The 25,227-nt window shown below is 41.7% G+C and overlaps 1 protein-coding gene across 1 annotated transcript in view; it reads right to left on the bottom strand.

The window, feature by feature from the left end:
• Positions 1-2,127: 2,127 nt before the first annotated feature.
• The window catches only part of NCK2 (NCK adaptor protein 2), an 85,071-nt gene continuing 61,971 nt past the window's right edge, over positions 2,128-25,227 (bottom strand). The window contains 4 exon segments of the mRNA XM_040536669.1: positions 2,128-3,492; positions 10,955-11,034; positions 11,037-11,190; positions 11,192-11,676. Coding sequence (XP_040392603.1) covers positions 3,298-3,492; positions 10,955-11,034; positions 11,037-11,190; positions 11,192-11,676 — 914 coding nt within the window. The 3' untranslated portion in view covers positions 2,128-3,297.

Below are 25,227 nucleotides of genomic sequence, written 5' to 3'. Positions count from 1 at the left end.
TACTTCTCTGCAAGCCTTCCGGGCTGAGACTCAGCGTCATGCTCCAGGTTCACGCTTCTTCCAGTTTGGAGCTGGCTAGAAACTGCCTGGCTTGGGGCCTAAGGAGAAGCTTGTGTGCATTCATCTGCAAAACAGAGTAAACCCTGAAGCTCTCCCAGCACTTTGGCCAAATACCACCATCAGTAACAGCAGCATGGCAGCGGAGGCTCAATGACAAACAGCACCAGCTCCCAGCTACGCACCGCTCTGAAGCGGCCAGAAAACAGAAGCAAAACATCTCTTTGTCTTCCCTCCAAAAATAAAACAAAGCACTGGTGATAGCCAGGCCCTACTCCCCACCCATCTGGAAACTTTGCATATACACATACTTTTGTAAGACTCGACAGCATAAAAGCTTAGACCAAGGACTAAGATATTTAGGAAGAACAGTAACCACAGCATCCTTTAAATATAACACTCTTAGGAAAGGAGTGCTACAGAATTGAAGAGCAAGGATGTGCAAGTTCAGAGGTGACAGGATTTGACCGTCTTTTTGTCATCAGAAATTATTTGAGCCTTCAATGAAAACTGCAGTTGAAGAAACTCAGGTAACCACATTTCCTATAATCTTACAACAAAATTCACATCCCAGTCCTAAGTTTTGGTAAAGAGGCTTTAAGTAGTCAAAAAACAGGAATGCAGTTTTGTCAAAAGATAGGAAAAGCGAGGTAGAAAATGAGGGGAAAAAATCCATGTCATACTACACCTTTATTAAGCTGTTACCACTGAAGATTTTTAATGCTTAAGGCCCAGTCCAGAAAACGAGGTCAAAAAGGCAGCAAAACTTGCAGAAACCTATCTTAATTAGCAAAGACTGGGAACGACTGAAGACCTATTAATGAGCCCGCTGAATAGACAGCATGTTGATTAAATACAGCGTGGGCAAAAACAAGATGAAGCTTGTTTCAAAAAAAAAAAATAATTCGAGCTAGTCGTTCACAGTGCTGGGTCATAAATTAACTAACTGCTTCCAAAACAAAATACTTCAACAATTTGCACCTCTATACACAGAAGCTCTTCGCAAGGCACCAGGTGAAAAAACAAACAAAACCCAACAAGATTAAAAATCCCTCAAAGCATAAGGCATATGGTAAAAACTTCACTTGGAAGTCTACTTGATTTAGTTCTAAGTTATCAAGACTAGAAAGGGGTTAGGAACTACCAGAGCTTGTAAAAAGAAACTAGAAAAAAGTGGATTTTTTGTTTGTTTAAAAAAACAACAACAACAAAACATAGCAAGTGTATAATTGACTTTCTTAACATCACTGCCATACTCAAGGCACACGCTCAGATTTACCTAAATAAAGAACTAGATGTTAGATGGCAAAAAAACCTACATTCTCCGCAGAATTCACTTGTGAAGATTAAGAAGGAAGCCACTGTGCTGTCCTTCTGCAAGCAGACTGTAAACAACTGGCACTTCTCACCAACTCCCTAAGGAAAGCTGCTCTGTTCCCAGAACACAGCCATAGGTAGTGCTCGCCAGAACAACACACAACTGTTCTGGGCTGTCCTGAATCTCTGCTTTCCTTCATGAGGCTGGACCAAGCAGGAGTTTCAGTGCTCAATTTTTAGCTAACACACATACAGAAAACTACAGTTGTTAAAGAAACAAGATTGCAAGAGCGGTGGGAAAATAATATGCATGTAGAACTCGAAAAATCGTACCTGCCTGCCAGGGCTGAGCAAGAGGGTGATTTCACTCCCAGAGGTACCAGTGCAGTCTCCTGGCAACGGTATGGTTTGCACCACAGCAGACCGGTGTCTGCTCTGCCTATGCTGCAGCTAGGCACATAATACTACTGGCTGAAATATAAAATCTGTAAGGAACGTGTTTTAATCGAGAAAAGGTACCAGAAAACAGCTCCCTCTTGCAGTTTTCATTAAAGCTATGAACAGACTTATCACAGGAAGAATCACCATGGAGGTCGTTAGACGCTGCTTCATATCAAACTGTACTCTACGGTGGCAATTTTTTTTTTTGTTTTATGTCACACAAATTCCAAGAGAAACTCAGAATTTACTCTATTTCACCTTGCTAAAGGAACACCGGGACTACCACCCAAGGATAAATGCAGTACTCCATCATGACATAATACCTTTTTTATTACAATATCCAAAAAACTGAGTATGCAAGATTTGGAGATCCTAAGATCCCCTTCTTCAATCTCAGGAGTGTGCCATCTAAAGACTGTATATTTAAACCATAAAGGAGTTTAAATGTAAAGAAAAGAGAGAAATGCATTTTCTTCATAAACATTCTGTGTGTCTCTTCCTACCAATCACACCATCCTCTGTAAAACCTGAAGATTTCTTTCTGTAAAGCAAATATATATATAGTGTTGGTAGCCCGCCCCACCCATCCCAAGATCATTTTTTATTAATCTTCTGTATTAGTGTCAACAATCAGCTACAGATACATATTACTTTGAGAATTAAATACATAATTGTTTAATTCAAACAAGCAGAAGGGCAAGAGGAAAAAGCATTATGTGGATGGCACATTTGGTTGTAGATTACCAAAACATTCAGTCTTTACATTTCAATGATTCTTTCTCTAGTAATCAACTTTCAAATAAAATTTCTCTTTCTTGCAATTACAGACCAAAATACACTAGATAGTTTTCTTTTACTACAATCTTACCATAGTAGTTTAGGAAGTACTATTACAAAATGCTTTAATTAGTGTACTCTTTGCGAAGAGTCAGAGAGGCAATGTAATAGCAGAGTACAGTGTAAAGAGTGCTTCTAGGAGCTAGGAGTTTCTGTAATACGGGAAGCAAAATAGCTACAGAACTCACAGCCACAACCGTCATGTCTACTGTATCTCACTCACTCAGCTGCAGCCTCAGTGCATTCAAGCTGTGCCCGATGTCTCTTAACGAAGAGTTCTGTCTGCGTGAGCCGCCGGAAGAGGTTAACACTGCTTTGAATTGCAAACCCCCCTCCTTCTCATCCGAGCTACCTCCGTAAACGTACGCAGAGGAGGGGGGTTTAGAACTCGGTCATGGAAGTGAGCGCTCGCAACGGCCACCTAGTGAACGGCTCGACCTGAAAGGAGGTGATCTGAGATTAACAGAACTGAAACACAAAAGTAGGCAAACGAAAAAGGACAAATAACAACCAACAGAGCAAACACGTTGGAAAGAGCCTACTCTTTAAGCCTGCTTCAGATATTGCTCTGCTCTATAAAAGTGAATTTAGGACCTAAGGCTTGGAAGTTATAAGAGGCCTGGGCGGCCGAGTCCATCTTCAACGTCACTGAAGTGCTTTCACAAGATATAGCTTTTCCCCGTGTTCACTGGTGAAGATGGGAGCCTTTTTGTAGTGTTCCACCAACTCATCCATAGTATTAAAGCGACGCTGCCCAATACAATAGACATTGTCCACGAGCTGCACCTTGAAATGTTTGTTCTTCCCCGATGCCTTTAGAGATACCGAGAAGTCACTGGGCTGTTGAGAAGAATTCAAAAAGAAAAGAAACAGAGAATTACAAGAAAGTCAACAAAAAGAAGGCACGATTTTGCTGTTTCAGGAACAAACTGTAATAGAGCTGATGGTGTAATTTATGCTAGTCTTTGTGCTCCACAGCTCAGTGCTCTAGCTACTTAAGAAACCCAATAGTCTATTATTCAATAAATAATTGCCATTGTTATTAACATGCACAGTTAAGTCAGTTAAGTGAAAGCTCCCTAGATGCACAGTCTGAAGTTGCCAATTACATGACTAAATTGCAAAAATTATCTTAGCTCCTCAATCTAGAAGCACGAGAATGTCAAGGAGAAGAGAAAAAACTTTCATCATTTTGGTTTCTTTGCTAGTTAGAGTGCCCTGGAGAGACCAATTATTGCAATATTGCCTGGGTGAGGTGAAGAAAATCCCCCTATCACTTTTTCTTTTTTTTTTTTTTTAAATCTGTGACCACTAGAGGGCCGTTCTCGCTTTGTATTGCAAAAGAAAAAAAAAAAGCACCTTTTATCTTCATCACCACGTGTATGAGAAATAATTTCTCCTACTGAGTACACCTTTTTCTTAATAAGATGAAGCTACAGAATTAAAACACAAACCACACCGTCAAGTCCCCATCCACAGAAGACAAAGTTTCAGCACTAATTAAATTATCCAGAACAGAGTAATTTCGCACGGTAAATTTCTTAAGTCTTCACAACTGGTTACTTTAACGAAGAGAAGAAATGAGACCCTTCGCCTTTCTGCACCACATGCAGAGGCAGAAAAGAAGGAAGGTGACAGCTCCCCAGCTCCCACCCTGCTCAGCGCCCTCACCCAGGCAGAACAAGACCCACGAGGGACCTGCCGGCTCTCAGCACTGCTGCCCGGGGCTGAAGCAGAGGTGTGCACAAGCAAAGCTCTGAGCAAGCCCTGGGATGCTGGTGCTTCTGACGGTGATCGTATGTCAGATGAAAACTGGATGATGAGGGTTGGGAGACCCTCATTTTAAATGGAAGAGCTTACAAATGGAAAGTTCATAACCTGAACCAAAACCATGTTTTGTTTGCTTTTAGAAATAGGAAAAGTCTTTATGACAAAGGTTAAAAACTGAAATAACCACTTAGTGCTTCACAATGTTGTCATGTTTTCTAACCAAGCAGTTGTTTCCAGTATGCCAGCATGGGTATGGGTTGTCCAACTTCCTTGTATTCGCTAAGAATCGTAGCCTTTAGACCAGCAAGGTTGCAGCACTGATGAACAGAGAGGTGCTGGAGCAGCTCCTAGACCCCTCTCCCAAGCGCTGGCCATGCTTAGATCTTTGTGAGGTGGCCTGCACAATATGTTAAACACATTTCCTGCCATTTTGGTTACACACTTTAATGAATGAATGTCCTCCTGAACTGCTGTCCATTCTTCCCAGCCTCTGAGCTGCTAATTAGATTCGTGCATAAAGAGAAGATATCATTATTGCTGATTTTTTTCCCAGAATATATGTTACAAAGTTGCTCTTTTCATCCTCTAATTTAATTTTTAAAATAGCGGAAAGGCTGATCTAACTCTTTTGAGAGTCATCATCCGGTGCAAGGAGATGGAAGAGCCTGAACAGCTGTTGCAAAAGCCCCGAAACCCCTTCTTGGCCTCCAATTAGTAAATTCGCCAGGATATGAGAACAAACAGCAAAAGCACCCGGGCCTTGCGTTTCCTTTTATTTTGGTACTTTCCCACTGTAACAAATATGCAAAATGATTAAAAAGATTATCTCCAAAAAAAAAAAAAAATCTGTAGATAAAGCAGTGCTTTTAACACTGCTGTTCCAAAGTATGCTGGTTCGATGCAGCTTGAATCGGTTCCCTGCTGCCCTCCTTGGATTTGCTCCAAGCCTGTTTATTTTATTTACTGTTTAAGCTATTTTGTTTCAACTGCTGGCCAATTTTTTTCTCCCTTCTCCCTCTTAAATTAATTGCTCCATTTGGATGTTTGCACACGAACTTTTCCAGGAATAAAAGCCTCACGTACACTGAAGAAAGGCACATCAGAAGTTAAGCTTTAATCCCTGCTATCTATGGGGCTCTTGATGACTCTGCAACTGAATTACAGAGCACAGCCTCATGGCAGGGAACCTGGGAATACTGTTGAACTGTCATAATTGGGAAGACCTAAATCTGAAGTTAAATCGATTCCTACCACAGACTGCTGAAGATTAGCTGTTATGAGTTTGCAGCTCCTTAGTCCAGGTGTAAAATTTCTGATATTCTTTCAGAATCCTTTATTTTAACTCTTGCTTAATGACTAAGACAACAATAGGCTGCTGGTGCACATGGGAGACATCAGGCTGGAAAATGTTCCTTTAATTTTACTTCTTTGGTCTTACAAGGAAAAACAAAGCAAACCAGGGTAGAAAGTACCCTCTTCACAATCTCCATTTGAGAATGAAACAAGACACTTTTCTCCTAAGTGGAGATGCTGGGAAAAATGCCTCCCCCTGAAAGCCTTTTACTGCTCCCATCCCTTAACTTTCCTGTTCAGTCCAGTTTCACCTAGCACCACGTTTCCCTCTGTGGAAGATTTTCTCATTTTGCAGGTTAATCCGTAAGCCCGCTCCCCAACTCCTTCAAGTTACAAGCCCAGGTTTTCCTCGCTCCTCCTCCTAATTCAGTCACATACACATTAAAAAAAAGCAAGTTATAGCTCAAAGGTCTGTGGCCAAGCTGGAAAAAACAATCTGGGAGGGTTTAGACTTTGCTTATCTACCCCTCCCATCCTATTCAGATATACACAAATACCTTTCTTCTTTATGTAACATCCACCACGGTCTCACGTAAATGTTACACAGGTAAGAAACGTGAATCAGCTCCATTGGTTTCAAATGCAGTTCTAATAAAATTCCCATTTTTCCATTGAAATAAACCACTGGGATATTTCCTCGAGCCTGTTTTAAAGCTAAGCTTCCTCCTTCTCTCTGCCGTAGCTGTCAATCACAGCACGTCACGGAGCACGACAAGTGCTGAAGTTTTTGAACAGTTGCCACGTTTCATCGCTTCTACCTGACACTCGCAGGATTAAAACTCCAGGATAATAACATGGGACACCCTGAATGCTACCGAATTAGCACCTCAAAAAGCATACAAGCTCTCAGCCTACGCCTCTTTCCTCTGCTGTCACTCTGAAGCAGCCTTGCCTCGCTGGGGGCCCAGCACAATTTCAGGCCCAGCTGCGGCAGAGCGCAAGGGGCCCGCAGATGCTGGCAGCAGCTCCCTTTGGGCCTCAGGGCACCGGCAGCAGCAGGATCTTCCTTCCAGATTTGCTCCTCTCCCCAGCAGAACCCAAGTCCTGGATCTTCAAAGCACGACCATCACCCACCCAGAAGGGTCAGCCCAGACGTCGTCTCGTGCCAGGTGCTGCAGTGAAAGCACAAATCTGACCGCCTGCAACTCAGAACGGGTAAAAAGTGGCTCTACAGAGACTCTGCAGAGATTACATCTGCCTCATTTGTTAAAGAGTGCTACTTAAAAGAGACAAACCTTTTTTTTTTTCTTAAATCAGCCGAGCAGCCTGCAACAGGAAGAACAAATAAAGCCATTTTCTGTGCTCTGCTTCAGTCTCCTCTTTTACAACACCAAAAGCTAAGGTGACATTACCTCTGTGTAACAGAGTTGGTAAAAATCTTAGCAGCAGATAACTGTGCCTGTTACATAAACCACGGGCTTAATGGTTCAAACAGGTTTATGATTCTAATAATAGTATTTCGTAATTAATGAAGATAATCAGACTGCTAGCTACCCAGGAGTTCATCTCAGGGTATTCTCCAGTGCAGCAGCACCCCTTAGATCTGAGCGTAACTGAGGACAGCAGTTTTGGCTAAAGGAATCTGGCTGGGAGACAAACAAATGGTAAGTCAAATCTAGAGAAATATTGTAAAATATTGCATATAGTGAAGTTTTAAAAGGAAAAAATGACAGTCTCCCGCTCATTCAAGGGAATGCAGAACAACATAAACCCTCACCTATCCAAACAGAGCTCTTCATAGCTAGTAGCGAGCACAGAACTCAAAAAAATCTAAGACTTTCTGTAATTATGTTGATGGAAGGCTACAGAAAACAACACATCAAAGATCAGGCACAAGAACACCAGGATGACTCTGGTTTATCTATGGGCCTCTTTAGAAAGGGAAAAACCCCTGTACCTTTGGCTTTAATAGGTGGGTTCATACTACAATGCGAGGGGAAGTGCTGGTCTGGTAGAAGATCGAGCAAAGGGAGAGCCAACACCTTCCCTCTGCTCAGCCCCATCCTTCTCAGCGAGATTTCCCCTGATGCTATCGAGCGCATCCATCAGCTTATTAGACGATTCCTGGTACTTACAGAAAAATGAAAACAATCTAGCAGTCCCCAATACTTTTATAAATAACATACATTAAGAAATTATATGATAATATAATATCCATAAGATTAGGGCAGAAAAAAGCGTGGGATATAGTAAAATATGTCTTTAAACCTAACAAAAATTGAAATTCCCAAGTGGCCTCACAACAAAGTAGGCAATTTCATGCCTAACTACAAAGCCTCTCATTGCTTAAAAAAGCCACGTACAGGATCTGCAAGACCAGATCAAGATTGGAAAAAGAAAAAAGATGAGTTCTTCAAATCAGATTATTTTTTATTTTGTGTAAAAAACCTTGCTGTAACATGAACTGGGTAAACTCTCTGGGATTCCCAGAGGTGTTAGATGCTGGGAACAACTTAAAGACTGCAGTCTGAATGAATCTTTTGCCTCGCAGAGCAACGATTTCCCCAGTAACAATGAAGAGAATGAGTTTAGAAATGCTTTGAACACAAGTGTGTTTAGTGTTACGATGTCCTATTAAATTAAAAGGTTGCCTTGTCCTTTCAAGGAAATTAGTTTACTCAAGATGTAGGCTGCTAAACGCAAGGAAACGAGGTGTAACACAATGGTCAGTGTGACACAGCACGCACCAAGAAATGGGTGTGCACTTCTGTATTTTAAGTAATGCATCCATCTTCAAACTATCCAAGACCATTGGTCACTACCAGCCAGGATAACCCAACATGCAGCATCCGGATCTGAAAGTCGGCCTCCATCTGCTGGACAGACGGACCTGTCAGCCAGGGTGCTGGGCTGAAGGGACATCAGGACCACTGCAGAGCACTTTAATGGTCACCATCATCCTCTAGTGGCTTGCCACATTTGGAAAACTCTATGCCCTTACCTCAGTCTTGTCTTTTGTTGGCTAAACAAACTCAGTTCTGTCAGCCTCTGTTCATAAGTCATGTTTTCTAACTCTTTTTTTTTTCCTTCTGGGTCTCCTCTGATTTATTTTCATTTAACCTGTTTTTTCTCCCCGGTCTTCCCTGATTTACTTGCATTTGTCTTCATTTTGTGATTACAGTTAACTAAGAGCAGAAATAGGAACTCAACCAGAGAGCTTCAAAGAAAGTAGTCTGACAGCTACGTGTCTGCTGCAGAGAAAATCAATTGAGAAATGATGCCTAAAAGTTACTCAGACAATTTTCTCTATCCAGAAAAACTTCTGGAATATTACAGATTTCTATTTTCATCAATATGATGTCAAAATTTCAGGGAATAAGGAAACAGTAATAGTGAACTACCAATGTTTTCAGAAATCAGAAAGCAATGTTTAATTTGGATTTAAAAAATTCTACAAGATTAACAACTTCATTGTCTTTATGCTTTTTTTCTACTGTCACTAGAAGCCTCTGTTCATCTCTCTCGCCAAGAGCCAACAAGCCAGCCAATCCCAAATTTTAGTCGTTACATTAGAAATACAGGCTCTGTTAATTCAGAAGATATTCTGCTGAACTAAAAAGCTGCCTTTTAGATTATTAAAGTAGGGAAAGAAGTCTTATTCCGAGGGGATAAAGTGTGTGCTACCTGTCTCTGCTTTAGTACTACCTGAGATTTTGACTTCATCCTGGGACCTCTTCTGAGTAGTTTAAGAACAAAATCAGCAAGTGAAAAACGTGAAACGCTTCAGAAAATATCGAGAACTAAAAGGATCTTTACTTCCAGATTTGAGCTCAAGCTTCATTCTCCCCATTACTTAGAGCCCATTCTTCATTTCACACCACAGCCATGCCAACACGTCCTATCGACTGGTTAATGAAATCACTTACGTTAGGAACAGTACACGGGAGCAGCTTCTCCTCCGTTCACAGGCAATTATGATAAAGACTACCACCAGTTCTAACCACAAGTGATTTATGCAATCAATACAGTCTCCTGACGACACAGCGGAGTCAAGAAGATGGCTCCACTTCAAATTAAGTTTAAGGCAGTTGACATTGCTTTAATTTTTATTTGCAATCCACGCTGCCAACCAGCACACCTACAATATGGGGGAAACCTGAACAACTGTAGGATAGAGATAGATGTCTGTAGCTTACTGTATTTTGGCAGCTGTGTACCCTCAAATTAAAAGGCTGAGCGGATATAACTGTATGATTTTGAATTTTTATACCTGAAGCAGCTAAATACTTAGGTGGAAGCACATATGAAACAATTTGTCCTCATGGAATAATACAGTTGAAGCAACGAATGCTGAAAAGCCCTGATCCCAAATTAAGATTCCATTTATCTTCAAAATATATATATTTTTGTAGTGTTAGAAAGGTGTTTGGGAATTATCAAAATCTGTCATCTTTTAAAAATCACAGCAAAGGGATAATTATTTTTGAGTGCTTTAACTATGCTTTCCCTGGCTTCAGCACACATGAAAGGCCTTTCAATGTAACTTTAAATTTGAACTTTCAGAATTATAATAATCCCTAATCAGCATTACTTACATCCCTCTGATGTCATCAAGGCTCAATTTCCAAGTAATACGAGCTACTCACTTGGTCTTTTTTGTTGTGCATCATAATCTTAACAGTTAGATACAATAATAATTTTATCCTATTACAACCTAAATCATCTAAGTAGAGCAGAAACACATGAAAATAAGTTTTTAATCAATAGTTTATATAACCTACAGTATTAACCTATGTTAATTAAAGGCAAAACAAAACTGATCAACGCAAACATCCCATTTTAAACTGGCTTTAAATTCAAATTAATGACTAAATTTGCAATTTGCAAGTTTTGTTTTTCCTTGGGAGTGCCGTAAATTTGAGGACTGCATATGAGGAATACAGGAAAAGTCAGATGGAAGCTTTAAATATCTAGTTACTTGTCTGCTAATTAAGAAGCCCTGGATAATGCCAGTCTGTAGTTGTTAAATTTCAGTGTCAATGTCACTGAATTTCTGTGAGAGACTGATTCTCACCCTCAGTACATGTATCAGTTTGTACCACTGAAGCATTGCTTGTTTCTTTACAGATGAAAAGCCTTTTTTTTTTTTTTTTTTTAAGGATATGGTCATTATGAGCTTCCACACTTGTTAAACCAAATATCATGTCTTACAAAGACCGCGGCGCTGAATAGCACTTACCGAGGATTCACTATCTCTAACAAGGAAGTCTCCTTCCACTCCCCTCTCATTTAGGGCACATTCTGCTTGATGTCGGGTACATTCCCATAATACCACTCTCTTCCAGCAAATCGTCCGGTGGAAGATGGTCCCGTGTAGCTTATCTGAGGTGGATGGGAAGTGTTAATGGTAGGACCATCGCTAACGATTACTACATAGTTTTTAGGAACAAGACCAATTTGCCCTCTGGAATTTTTAACATTTCCACCATTCTGGGTCGTTTTCCTGGCTTTTCAATGACTTCCATTGTTTCCCCTTTTTCAAATTGAGCTCTTCTTCTGTGACGGAGCTGAATGGATACAGTGTCTGAACAACGTGGAGTACTTTGGTGCCCTGGCCGTTACTCATGGAAGCGCCTTTCCTCAAGCTCAGGAAGCTCGGCGAATCTGCAGTGGCCTCCTCAACTTCCTCATACCACATAGTTCGAAGGAACCAGCCGATCTGTCCGTTGTAGCTCCCTCTCCACCAGCCATCGCTGCACTTCTCCATGACGATGACCCGGGACCCCTTGACGAGGGACAGTTCATCCTCTCTCTCCGCCACGTAGGCGAACTTGACATAGGCAGGAATGTTGAGGTCGTAGATGCGGTCCCCGCTGCTGCCGTTGGACGGGTACTCCGCATCTGTGCTGGGAGTAGGCGAGGCGTCTCGCGCGCTCGTCTTCCTTTTTGTTTTTCCCAAGCCTGTTAAATAAAGACAGAAGCGTAAAGCGGTCACTCAACATCCTCCCCATGCTGCAGACGGCTCCTGCGTCACTTCCGAATTTCATCCTCGTTATCGGAGAGCTCATTTCTAACTCTGCAGACAGTCAGGAAACGTCAACACGTTTGAGAGATAATCTTTAACATCTAGCTTACATACCATTAGATACGTGCATTGGCATTAAAAATTGCTCTCTTCCCTTCCCACAGTACCAGAGTCTTAACACACACTTAAAACACATACTTTCTTCATTATGAACATTATGGATCACTGGAAGCTTTGCAGAGCTTGGTGTTGTATCTAAAAACCCAGTCAACTGATCATGCCTTTTCATTTTAGTGATAACTTTAATCTGGCTCAAGCAAAACAGGAAAATAAAAACCCTCTGCAAAATAACAAGTAGAGTGATAAAACTTTCCTTTCTCTACAGATTACATTCTGCTTTCTTCATTCTTTGGTTCAGTCCCCAGGCAGCTACAGCCGCAACCATTTCCAACCGCAAGCCCACTTATGAATCCTGCACCTCTTTCTCCAAAGCCTAGCCACGTATGGTAGAAGTGCAAATCTCAAAATGAAGGTGACTATTTGAGTACGCTCCCCTACAATGGTGTAAGTTCTCCTGTAACTGTCACGGCTTCAATTACAGCATGAAATACAGCATACAGAATAACACCAGTATCGTTAAATGCATAACTTTCTTTAGGGGCCATGCTAACGTAAGTTTACATATGGAAGGATGCTACACAATTCACTATCAAACTTTGCAGCAAGGACTGCTTAACAGCTTATATATAAACAGAAAGATAAATTGAGTAAGTAGCCTTCTATTCTGAATCCAGCTCTAGAAGTTGAGAAGATAAAATATAAAAGATGAAATTTCACTATATCACAACCAAGCCAACACCCAAAAATGTCATGCCTTGGACAGAATGCAAAAATCAACATAGAAATCAGGGCTTTTGTACTTTTCTTCGTGCTTCTAGATCCTGCCGGGAGAAGAGACAGTCACTTGAGACACGATGAATACAAACTGATTATGGAAGACTGAATGAAAAGGACAGAACTTTTGTTTCTTTAAATAGTCTTATTAGAAAGAGATGCATGCATTTCATTTTAGCATTCAGGACTAGTTAAATCGGGCCATGCCACTGCTGAAAAGCATGTGCATTTTATATTTCTATATATACACGTACACATTTACGAAACAGAATAGCTCATTGGAAGGGACCTACGGAGATCCAAGTCCAACTGTCAGACCACTTTGGGGCTGGCATACAATAAATAAATTCTGCAAAACTATTCTTTTTTGTCTCGTGTAGTGCAATTGAAACTATCTGGCATATTTCACAGGTTTAGCCAAACAACACACACAAACAATGGAGACGTGACCACAAACTTAATGCTTACTACAAGCGCTAACCACGTAACTCACAGCCTTAAATCTCAGAAGACAGCAGAAAATTACGATGATCCTGAAGTGTTTCCTGACCTTCCCAAGCAGTTCCTTGCTTCCTGTTGGGCCTGCTTACATCCTAATGTATTCTGAGCAGATAATTGGAGCTGAGAGCCGGTGGCTGCCCTTTCGGGCAAAATGACAGCGACCCACTTATTGTACTGGGGGAGACAATCGCAGGAAAAACAGCGCTTTATTCCAAGCGAGCTCTAATCGGAAATTGGCCAGGGGCAGATCTCTGCCAAGAGTGAAAATTTTCATCAGTTTAGAGAGCATTTTCAACCAAAGGCAAGGAGGTATAATAGCAGCACCACCTGGCATTAAGTTGGGGTAATACAAACAAACACAACTTGAGGGGCGCTTAGTTAGGAAATCCTTGTTACAACTTCATGCAAAACAAGAAACTGCATCTCAACAGATCCAATCCACATAAAGCCCTGTGCTAACATTGAACCTTCCAATTAAAAGCTTAGGCTTTGATGAAACTTTGTAAGGGAGATGTGCAGGACATCGCCTTGGGTTATAGCAGGAGAACTAATAAAAGTGAAAAAAAAAAAAGAGCGGATGATGGAGTAGCTGGCCAGAATATGAACTACTTCAAAATCAGAGCACAGAGAATAACTATGAAATACAGGGACGCGGTGTGATAAGAGAATGCCACGAGCAGAAGTATCTACAGAAAACAAACACAAAGTCAACAAACAGAAAAAAAAATTGACAAAAAAAAAATCATCAACCTGAAGTCTGATAAAGGTGACTAAACTTTTTAGGAAAAGGTTATCATCCATGCACTTTCTTGGAGTTTCATAAGCATGCATCTTCCAGTGCCGTGCCTGACATTTAAGCATGCTTTTCCATCCTTCCCATGCAAAACAAACCATGAATGTGTAGGAAAGAAAAAAAAAAAAAAAAAAAACAGAAATTTTGCTGGTTTTCATTATCACGTAGGGCAAACAGTGGAGTTTTTCAGTTTGAGCTTTAACGTTTAAGGTAGCCAAGCTTTTTAAGGCTAACAACACGCCTTCTGCAATAACAGTGAGGTGCACCGAAGCCTTGGTTTCCAACCAGCCTGGTTGAGGTAAGGAACCATCCCGAGCCCCATCCGCAGCCAAGCACAGCGGAGGGCGCACGCGGCGTTATCTGCTGCTATTTTTAATGCGAGGTTGTAACATCCGTAGCCGCGTCCCTGGCAGAAGAGGAAACAGGTTGTTCTGCGAGCAGAGCGAAGGAAATCTGTTGCTGTTTTTCTCCTCGCGCTGCCTGCCGCACCATTCCCCGCTGCCTGCCCCGTCTCTCAGCCACAGCCCCCTTACCAGACAGCTGCCTTTGCTTCCCCGCGTCCTGCTCACACCTGCAGCTCCCTACCGCAGCCTCCAAACTGCCTCCAAAGCCGGCTCCATCTCTCCACTTGGGCTTTTACCGGCTGGCCACGCGCCATGCCCAGCTCGCTCGGGCTCCCCCAGCGGAGCCACGAGCTGGGCTTGCTGGTGTCAAGGGGGGGACACCATCAGCGACCCTCCCAGCCGCTGAGCTGCACAGAAGTCGTTCCTTTGCCTCCACCAGTCTGTCAGGTTTGCTTGAAATTGGCTGAGTTATCGAGGGTAGGCAGATGGATGGACCATGACAGCTGACTGTGACAGCATGAACTTAGTGCAAGCCTCACTTCCTTGGGAAGCAAGACTAAAAATACAAGCCAGTAGGATGGCCAAGCAAGAATGAAGTTAGGGCCATTATAAATTTCACATACATCCATAACAAAAATCACAACTCCGTTAAAAATCTATGCTCTATGTGAGTACTCTCTAGAAGAATCAACAGTAAATCTTCATTTACTGCTATTTATAAGGGTACCCCTATTCCTGTCTCCAAACTGAATGAAGCCCATGTAAGAAATTTCATGGAAAATTGAACATTTGGGCACTTCAGGAGTCACACCTGGAAGAGCCAAGTAATCTTGTGGCTGCAGCCATCATTTTGGCCTTCTTACTGTCTTTGTTGCCCTAGCAGATGTATTCGCATTAAAAACACAACGGTATTTTCACAATCCAATTCACTGCTTGCAGTTCACCTGAAACGATAATCCCCTGTAACACAACTAATATTTGTGAAGAGAAATCCAGAACGATGGATTAACTTTCACATGAGGGGAAAACGAGTGGGAGCACAGCCGAGAGCCTCTTTCATGTTACAGCGCCTAATAGGAAATAACACTGTTCGTAATTTACAGTTGCCCCATGCTAAACTAGTTCACTTTTGTTTCTTACAAACAAGTCGCCAAGTACTGTGAGTAGGTTTAATGTTTAGGTGGATATATTGCCGAGATAAAAAAACAAAACCAAAACTGGCTAGCACCGTTTCTAGATAATGTTCCCATCCATAGAAGGGATCCACTGCAAATCTTTCTTCTCTCAACAGAGAACCAAGCCATCTGGCCCCAACACTACTAAGGAGACCCAGACGCGTGCCTCCTACCTCAGCTACCCTCTTCCTTTCCTCTCTCAGTCACAGCTTTACAGAGCAGACTGTTTTCTGAGCGGCAGCACGGAGGAAGACCTCCTTCCTATGAATTTGCTTCCTGTCTCCCTGGTCCCATTGGGAAAGCCCAGCTTTGCACCCTTTCACTACCGGCTTGTCCCTGCCGCAGCACCCGGGGGTCCTGCAGCCCTATCCTGAACTTCACAAAAGGGGAATTTCCTCCTGATCACCCCTCAGACCCAACGCTGTGGCACTGTCAATTCCCCAGCCCTAATCTGCTGCCCCTGGCCACACAACCCGCCCAAAGCTTTGCTGACTGAAAGACAGTAAGTAGAGATGCTCCCTACCTGAGCAGTCCAGCTTTGAAACCAAAAGAGGGTTTCTCTTTCCTCCTCCTGCCTCCAGTGAAGGCACTAAAGCAAGGCTGCTTAGCTACACGTTGTTCTGAAAACTGCTGCTTAGGATAGAAAAGTTCAACTGGCTTAAAATTGTATCCTACTTTACCAAATGTACACACAGCTCGCTGTACCAGTGGCAAAAAAAAAAAAAAAAAAAAAACCCTTTCTGAAAACTTATATTCCATTTGCTAATTGTGGTTTGTATTACTCACCGTCTTTGCCAGACAAACGCCCATTTACAACCCAGATATATTTGCTTCATTTCAGTAAGACTTATTTGCTAAGGCTTTTCATGCTCCTGCAAGCTGGCGTCTTTGCCCGAAACTGATGAGTTGCTACGTTCTGCATTTTAACTGCTTTTCCTCATCCCCAGAGGTGAAAAGAACAGATTCACTGATGTGGCTGCGTAATGCATCTCCACTGGCTTATCAATACTTCCATTTATTTTATTGAGTTCCCTTGAAGAACAACATCCACTACACACTGAAGATATTTGTAGTCAAATTGCCCAGCATCCCTCCACCCCGAGACTGCTCCCTAAGTTTTACTACGGCTTTCACCTAGCTTAATTTTAAATAGACCACTACAGTTGCATTTCTTTTCTAAAGGAATTTGAAGGCTGTTTGATACTGCAGACTGACTTGTCCATTCCTCCCATCTTATGTGTATCAAGTCAAACAATTCCCAAAGCCCATTTCTGAAAAATATTTGGCAAGCGAAACTAGTGTCATCTAAATTCTTACAACCTATTCTTTCTAAAACGTTCTCTGATTTAATACATAAAGCACAGACAAAAATATATTCTGCAGCTTACTATATATCAAATCAACTTATCAATTTTGCAATACAGAAAAAAAAAAAAAGGACCTTTAATAAAAAATGTAATAGAGAAAAACTATATTGCTTTGAGAAATCATCAAGGCAACACTAAACAGTTTCCCAACCAGAATTTCTCAATCGAGAAGTCATTGAAAGAGACCATGTCACTAAATATGCTACGTATGATTACTTAAGAAACCGCCAAAACTTATATTAAAATATCAAGAACAATTAAAGATGGATTTATTTTTTTTCCAGTTGCCTCCCAGTCCCCCAAGCAAGTAAACTTTAAACTCTTAAAAACGCTGCAACAACAGAAGTGCCTTAAAACAACAGAGTTCTTGGAAATGACTTCCTCTTTAAGTGACTAGATTTCTACTAAATGGTGTCCTTCACATATCCTGTACCAGTCACAGAGAGGCTGAGGCTGTCAGGGTCCTCTGGAAGCCACCAGGCCCAAGCCCTGCCCCAGCAGGGCCACCCAGCGCAGGCTGCCCAGGCCCATCTCCAGGCGGCTTTGGAAGGCCTCCAAGGAGGAGACCCCACAGCCTCTCCGGGCAGCCTGTGCCAGGCTCCGTCATCCAAATAGACTTCTGTAATCAGGTTAGTACCCCAAATCAACGCATTACGCAAGGCTCTGTCAAAAGCTGCTCATTAACTGGCCTGACTGTAGTGAGATCAACGCAACCCCCCCGATGTTGATGCATCGGCCAAACACCGAAATCTTCTTTGGTTCCCCGCTGTCACCAGCCCTGGTCTTGGGACTTGAGCCTTGTGGTTTGCAGGGCTGGGTGACTCAGTGATTTCATGTGATTAGAGCTATTGCCCAACTTCCCAATTTGGGCTCGGTGACAACGCCTTTCAGAAAGATGCTTCATTTCAACATTGCTATTCAATAGCAAATTGACTAACGCATGAAAAGGAAAGTATGAAAAGAGGAGGAAAAACGATGATATCTTCAACTACTGCCTTAAATCTTACCCACTCTACCACAGCTCTCCTGCAAAACTCAGATTTTAAGCATGAATGACGATTTAAAATACATTTATGGGGAAAAATTATAATTTAAAAAAGGATCTCCCATTGGTGTTGCAAATAATTTAATAACTGAAATTTCTTTATATTGTTCATAATTCTCTGAATTAAAAAAAAAATCCTAAGCTTACTTGTAAATTTTTTCATACACCTTTTAATACATTTCAATTTGTGTACTCTTTTAGAATAAAAGGCTTTAAACAGTACTACTTGCTTTATGGTTCAAAATTCAGCACAGAAACCAGCACAAAAAAACCATGAGCAGAGTACTACTTTTTCATGAAAATATTTTCATTTTAATCTGATTTTTTTTTTTTTTTAATATTTTTCTTCTTGAAAGTAAACCCATTATAATTCAAATTGAAACTAGGCACTCCAGAGCTGAAAAATGTAGTACTACATAATCTATTAAGACAACGTATATTTATGTTCAAGCAAAATATGTTTGAGGCTGAAAAATGTAAGGAAGCCAAATAAGCCAGCAGAACTCCTGGTATAAATACCTAGAGCAAAAGCTCATTTAAATCTTTAATAGTAACAGTAATCTCTGAACGAGTTAGTAAAATATTGTTTGGCAAAACATTTCAATCGATTTCAGTGACTTATATAAAAAGTTAAGAAATTAATTTCAGCTGAAATGGAAATAAGTTTTCTTTCCCTCAAATATAAAACCATATATACAGAACAGATCTTGTTCTAAAATCCTTAAAAAGGGTAACCAGAGCAAGTTTGTTAAAAACACATTAATCACATTATTTAATCAACATTTTAGCTAATTTTAAAGGTACTTAAAATCATGATTTTTTTGTGCATTTTAACAGAACTGCAATTCTGCGTGGCTTCACACACATGGAGTTAAAACAATTCCCCCTTTCTGTTTACCAAATAAGTTATTCATTTCCTTTGACTACGGCTCTGAATAAGTGCATATGAATGCATACAGCTAATAATTATGCAAAATGTACAGTGCCTTTCTTAAACAAAAACCGAATTATTTTAAGAAAGAAGTAATTAACTTTTCAGGAAAATTCTTAAGAAATACATAAAACAATTTAATGTAACTGCTTAAATTAATTCAGCCACTACAGAGGTAAATATAACTTCTTGACAGCTGGAATGTGCAGATCACACATTCCTGGAGCTTTATGCTAGTGGTTATTATTTTTAAAATTGTAAGGTAACTTTGCTTCATTATTAAAAAGGCATTCGGTAGACTGAAGTTTCTTACACTGAATGGAAAGAAAAAAGTTTCTGCACATTTTCAATATACAACCTCCCACCTTCTTCTCCCCCTCCAGCTCCTGAAACAATGCTCAAAGGCCAAGTGTCCATATGGGACAGGCAGTATTTCTGATGATCTCCATCAACAGCACACTTTTTAAAGGAATTTGCTGCTGTAAATTCCCCCAAAAAATCTCCAACTGAATTTGTGATACAGAAATGAAGTCTCACAGCTCTAGTAACGATTTTTTTTTTCTGTGCTCTTTAAGAAGCTCAATATCAAGAAAAGTCTCGCTAGGACAAATCAGAAAATGGAAACTCTTCTTTAAATGTCAAAGCGAAGTTCTGACATTTCTACAGCCCGGCTGCTTTATTGCCGGCTGCCCACCCCCACCCTCCCCTCCAAATACAGGAAGAGGCATTGTCAAAGTTTCCCACATATCAAACACTGCGGTACGGAGGTTTCCACGAGAAATCGACCCAACAACTGCACTAAAAACAAAGACTACTTTAACTCTTTTCATTTAGATTAAAAGGCTTCCATCAATGGCCTCATGTCTGTTCTTACTCCAATGCAAAAGTGGACTGGATTAAGTCGTACTGGGGAAAATCAAAAGAGCCTTGGGATTTTAAATTCCCTGTGGAACCCAAACAAGTCATATAAAATGAATGGGCTCTCTCAAAGTCATCAAGGTCTGTGGTTCCCATTTCTGTCTACAAACTCGAAGACAGCCTACTTTAAAATACAGTCTTTGCTTTCGAACAGGAACAGTTTTAAAATGTTTCCACCTACTTTGTAATCTTATTAAGGATGCCCCACTGGGTTTTGTAGGATGCCCTGATAAGAAAAATAACTGGGACTACCTTAACCTAAGGTAGCCCTATAATTCTAAGAATAAGTTAAGAAAAAAAGGATTTATAAGGTATGGGGAGAAGGCACAGTAGCCCCATAGGACTTCCAAACACCTTCTCTGCCCTTACGTAGAGAACGAAAGCTGCACAGTTTTGCCTCACCTTCACAAACACTATCAGAATATTGACAGAACCGCCTCCAAAACCCACAAAAACAAGTATGCAAGAGGTGCTCCAACGTGTCTACCCCAATACATGTGCCTATCCCTCAGTACATATAAAATAGATTGCATTTCCCATCTACCTCCAGCGTTTAATGTAAAGATGATTTGCATTCAGGTATCTCACATTTATTAGATGAAGTAGAAGTGCACAGGACAGCTTTGGATACAAATCCAACTTGCTACCATGAACACACACAATCTTTATTTATTTTTTAAAATAGTACTGTAAATAGAAAGGTATTTGCAAAAGGTATACAAATACCCTCAATGGGAGATGATGACCCTCCAGCTTAAAGGCTCTTGAAGATAACAGAGGGAATAATTATTTTTTGGATATAGGTGAATATAGTATTAACACGCTATTTTCACTATTGTTAGCTCAAATTTGTTCTTAATTCTATACGTGAAAATGGAAGGCTTAATAGCTGTTACAAATACAGATTGAAGTTCAGATCATCAAGCCCAAATCTAGTAAGATAAATTACAAGACACTCATCATACAGCTCCTCAACTCAAAAAAAAAAAAAAAAAAAAAAGCTTTAGGAGAGAATGATGCAAACACAGACTGAATAAGAGGAAACTCGCAGCATCAAGCATCATAAGGTAGCCTGTCCTGAAGCTGACATGGTCGGCACGCCTTCCTGTTAAGAATGTTTTAGTCCATCTGGCCCATACCAACACCTGAAGGTGCAAGAATCAAAACCAAGCGTGATGTAAATCCGCAGCATTTTACGAGAAGGTCAGGCTGACAATGCTATAGTAAACTAAGATTTGCAAGCACTAAGTACCATGGTACAAGAAAATCCAAGGTTTTTTTTTTCCCCTCTTTCTCCTTGGAAACCATTTAGGAGCATCTCACAGACTGCAATTTCATTCAAAGCCCCTTTTATGAAAGGAAAGCAAAGTAAATCCCACCTTTTCTTTACTAACTTCCTCCCTGAACATCAATGTCCGCAGCTTCGTTAATCAAGGGCTCTCAGATTACTTGCTACTACATATGCAAAAGCAGACCTTCCTGTTACAGAGGGAGAAATCACAGGGGAAAATGGCTCAGTTACCAAAACAGCCCGTCTCCTCCTCTGTATTTTCCTCTGAATGGCACTTTTCCCTACATGAAAATACATTTTCTTTCTTTTTTTTTCCCCCCATTCATTTAAAAGGTTCCAAAGACTGCTAAACAGGATCGACAGCACTATATTATATATATATAAACTATAATATACACATTTTATATATATATATATATAAACTATATATATACACATTTATATATATATTTATACACACACATACATACATATATATAAACTACATATAGTTTATATGGCCTGTAGCCAAAGTCCTAAGTAAATTTTCTGGTTCAAGCTTCTGCAACAAGTCCCCACCTAGCAGAAACAGCACCCTGAATACCCACCTGGTCAAAGCCAACACTCCTTCACATTAAGAACTGTGTCTGCCTAAATCTGTTTGTGATTTGGACACCAACTAAAAATACTTACAAGCAGTCATATTTAATGTTGAAGTGACTCCCAAAGAAAGCCATCTTTGTCACTAGAAATCCTACTTCTCAAAACAAGAGTGGACACTGTCTATTGCATACCAGGTTTTCCATCTGCTGTATGCTTGCATACACAGCCTGCATTTCGATTGCTGCTCGATGGCACGTCCACAACATGAAATATCTCTGAGACTCCGGAAAAGGAAGGAAATCTTCTTTTGTACATGCTAAGACAAAACCCAACTGCTTTTTGGCATGAGTGCTAGCTTAGAAACTTTGTGCAGTATGAAAGTACATCACTGGATGGGCACCTATTGTCCAAGTCTTCCAAAAAAACCCAAGGGACAGAGAACTGTGGAACCCGAGTGGACCCATGCAGAGAAAAAGAAAAACCGATGCTCTGAGAGTCCCTGGAAAATGCAGTGTAACGCAGCCTGAGGCCTCAAGAAAAGAAAAAGAAAAATCACCGAAGAGATCCAGTAATATTGAAAGAATTATTTGGGGATGCATGCTGGAGGAAACTTGTATCTGAATCGGAGGAAATCCTCCCGTGATGCTACGAGAGCATAAAGATCAGCCACTGCCCCAGCAATAAATAGCTCACCCTTTGAGTCACTGGCGTGCGCTGGGAAGCGGCGTCCCTGAGAGCGCTCCTCGTGCACCTCGCACGCACAGGGCTTGGGTCAGCCACGGCCCCCTGGGTTGCACAGGGGTCACAGCTCCGCACGGCAAACCAGGGACTGCCTGGGATGCCTCTGCTCCACAGGGAACGATGAGTTGGGATCTCACTTTGGGGCTTTGCTCCAAGGCCAAATGCAAGCAGGTGTTGAAACGTGAGGCTCAAAGAGGCACAAACAAGGCCCTCAGACTGGGTCAGTTTAGGGCAGCGATAGCACCAAAGAAACCACCACATTGCGTTAAGGTGATCATTTATCTTTGCAAAACGTGTTAAAAGACTAAAATGAAGGCTCGCTCTGCAGTTTGTATGTGTCAAATTGCACCTCCGAGCGCGCACGCACAGTGCATAGGGAGCAGGGAGAGAAGCCCCCACTACACAAAGCTTCTGATACAAAGCAAAGAACAAATTCTTTTTAAAATCAGCAAGATTTCTTTACGCCTTCAGCTTTTTGACATTTCATGACACCTGGCGTATTAGAAAGATCTGCTGAAAGGTAGGGCACACCCTGGTTTCCATTATACGCCTTTTTTTCAAGTTCTTAAAGCAGCAAATCCTTTAATAATCCATCCCAATAAACGATCTGCGCAGAACATAACGTATGCAAGTGTCAACTGCAACAACAGCCGAGCTGTGCTCCAGGTGCCAGCTGACGCCGGAGCTCAGGGGCACTGCAACAAGCAGCAGGCTCTGCTTCTGCTGCCACCGCCCCTGACTTCACACCTCGCATCAGATAAAGGGCCTCTTGTACGCATCCGGCGTGAGGCAGCAGTGCTCTGTGCCTTGAGTTCTGCCGAATAGTTACCTGCTGGCTTTACTTTCAAGTCTTTCGGCTGCAGGTAACAAAAAAGAGCCACGTTTCATGGTTTCTTCCCCAGTAGTCTGCTCTGGAGTTTCAGGGGTTTTTCCTCCTTAGCACATGTTCTTTTAGAAATTATAACCTGGTGTTTTTGAGAAAGTCTGGGTTTAGTTCCACAGAACATGGACTTCAGTTTGTTTAGTGCTATTTTTACTGGACATAGTTTACTTGGCACAAAAGTTATATGATTTTTTACAGGCATACAGTATGTCCAAATCAAGGAATTTCTAAGTTTCTTTTGCATTGTGGGTTACTATTCTAGCATACAATGAATAATTCTTCTGCCATTACGTATGTATCAAGCACTGAGATAGCAGACCTACCATGTCAGCAGTATCCTCTTGTATCATGGCCCATGGACAGAGCTACTGCTGTTCGTTGTCTCCAGGCCTTCGAAAGTCATCAATGGACTAAAAATAGCTGTCTAAGGCAAACTCATGTTTTGATGGCGATCATGAGGCAGACATATTTCCAGCACATCATCTGCTACCACTCTAGTGGTATCAGCACCGCTAACTCCTAACCCTGCATGCTATAGATGGGAATGGAAGAGCTGTATTCCCAGCATTGTGAAGTCATTGCAAGCAACTCCCATTTCTCCCTTCTTGGCATCTCATGACTTATTTTTGTTGAAGATAGAAAAAAATGCAATTGTTCCAGCTTCCTTTTTAAAAGCGCTCAAGACACCACACCTAGCCAGTTTCCATCTGCTTTTGCCACCACCACCACCACCACCACATCACGTTCCTCAATTTCATCATCAGTGGAGTCGGTAGTTTTGCCACCCTGCCTCACAAACCAGCACGCTTATTTTGAGCAATGCAACTAAAAAGCAGGATGTGGTGCAGCAGCAGAAGTGCTTCTGTGAAGGAAACGCAACTATGGAATAAGCGACTTTAACCACATTCAAGGAAGCTTAGCAAGAACTTGTACTGCATATGAAAACCTCCACTGCTGCTTTTCTCTAAATCTGAGCTTAAATTCCTGTATAGCCGCTGCTTAGAAGTGCCGATACACACTGATTTAGCCAGTCCTCCAAGAGACACGACAAGACACCACTGTTGTCATGCCTACACTTTCTGACAAGCTAGAAAACTTAGAAGCAACATCAAGTGATATAAGAAAAATACTTCCTGTTGTTTTCCTACAGGAGGATTTTACTGCTAATTTCAGCTAGAGGTATTTCAGAGAAATTCTAGAATCATTTAGGTTGGAAAGACCCTTAGGATCATCAGGTCCAACCATTCACCTAACTACCAAGTCCACCTCAAAACAACATCCTTAAGCGCCACATCGAGATATCTCTTAAAGACCTCCACAGATGGCAACTCCTCCACCTCCCTGGGCAGCCCGTTCCAGTGCTTGACCACTCTCTCCATGAAAAAATTCTTCCCAATACCCATCTAAACCTCCCCGGCGCAACTCAAGACTATTTCTTCATGTCCTATCACTTGTCACCTGAGAAAAGAGACCGACAGCCTCCTTGCTGCAACCTCTTTTGAGGTACCTATGGAGGTTCCCTCATACTCTTTTCTCCAGACTGAACAGCCCAAGTTTCCTCAGACACTCCTTGTATTTGTTTTTAATCCCTTCACCAGCTTCATTGCTCCGCTCTGCACATGCTTGAGCAACTCGATGTCCTTCTTGTAGCGAGGGTCCCAAAACTGAAAACAGCACTTGAGGTGTGGTCTCACGAGTGCCAAGTACAGAGGGACGGCCATGTCCCTCACCCTGCTGGCCACACCATTTCTGATGCAGGCCCGGATGCCACTGGCCTTCTTGGCCACCTGAGCACACTGCCGGCTCAAGTTGAGCTGGCTGTTGGCCAGCACCCCCAGGTCCTTTTCCGGGGGACAACTTTCCAGCCACTCTTCCCCAGGCCTATACCACTGCTTGGGGCTGTTGTGACTCAGGTGCAGCACGTGGCGTTTAGCCTTGCTAATGCCATGCGACTGGACTTGGCCCACTGACCCAGCCTATCCAGGTGGCTCTGCGGGGCCTTCCTGCCCTCAAGCAGATCTG

Source organism: Cygnus olor, chromosome 1 (assembly GCF_009769625.2).
Source record: "Cygnus olor isolate bCygOlo1 chromosome 1, bCygOlo1.pri.v2, whole genome shotgun sequence".
Classification (NCBI taxonomy): domain Eukaryota; kingdom Metazoa; phylum Chordata; class Aves; order Anseriformes; family Anatidae; genus Cygnus; species Cygnus olor.
This window is presented reverse-complemented; position numbering and strand designations above follow the sequence as displayed.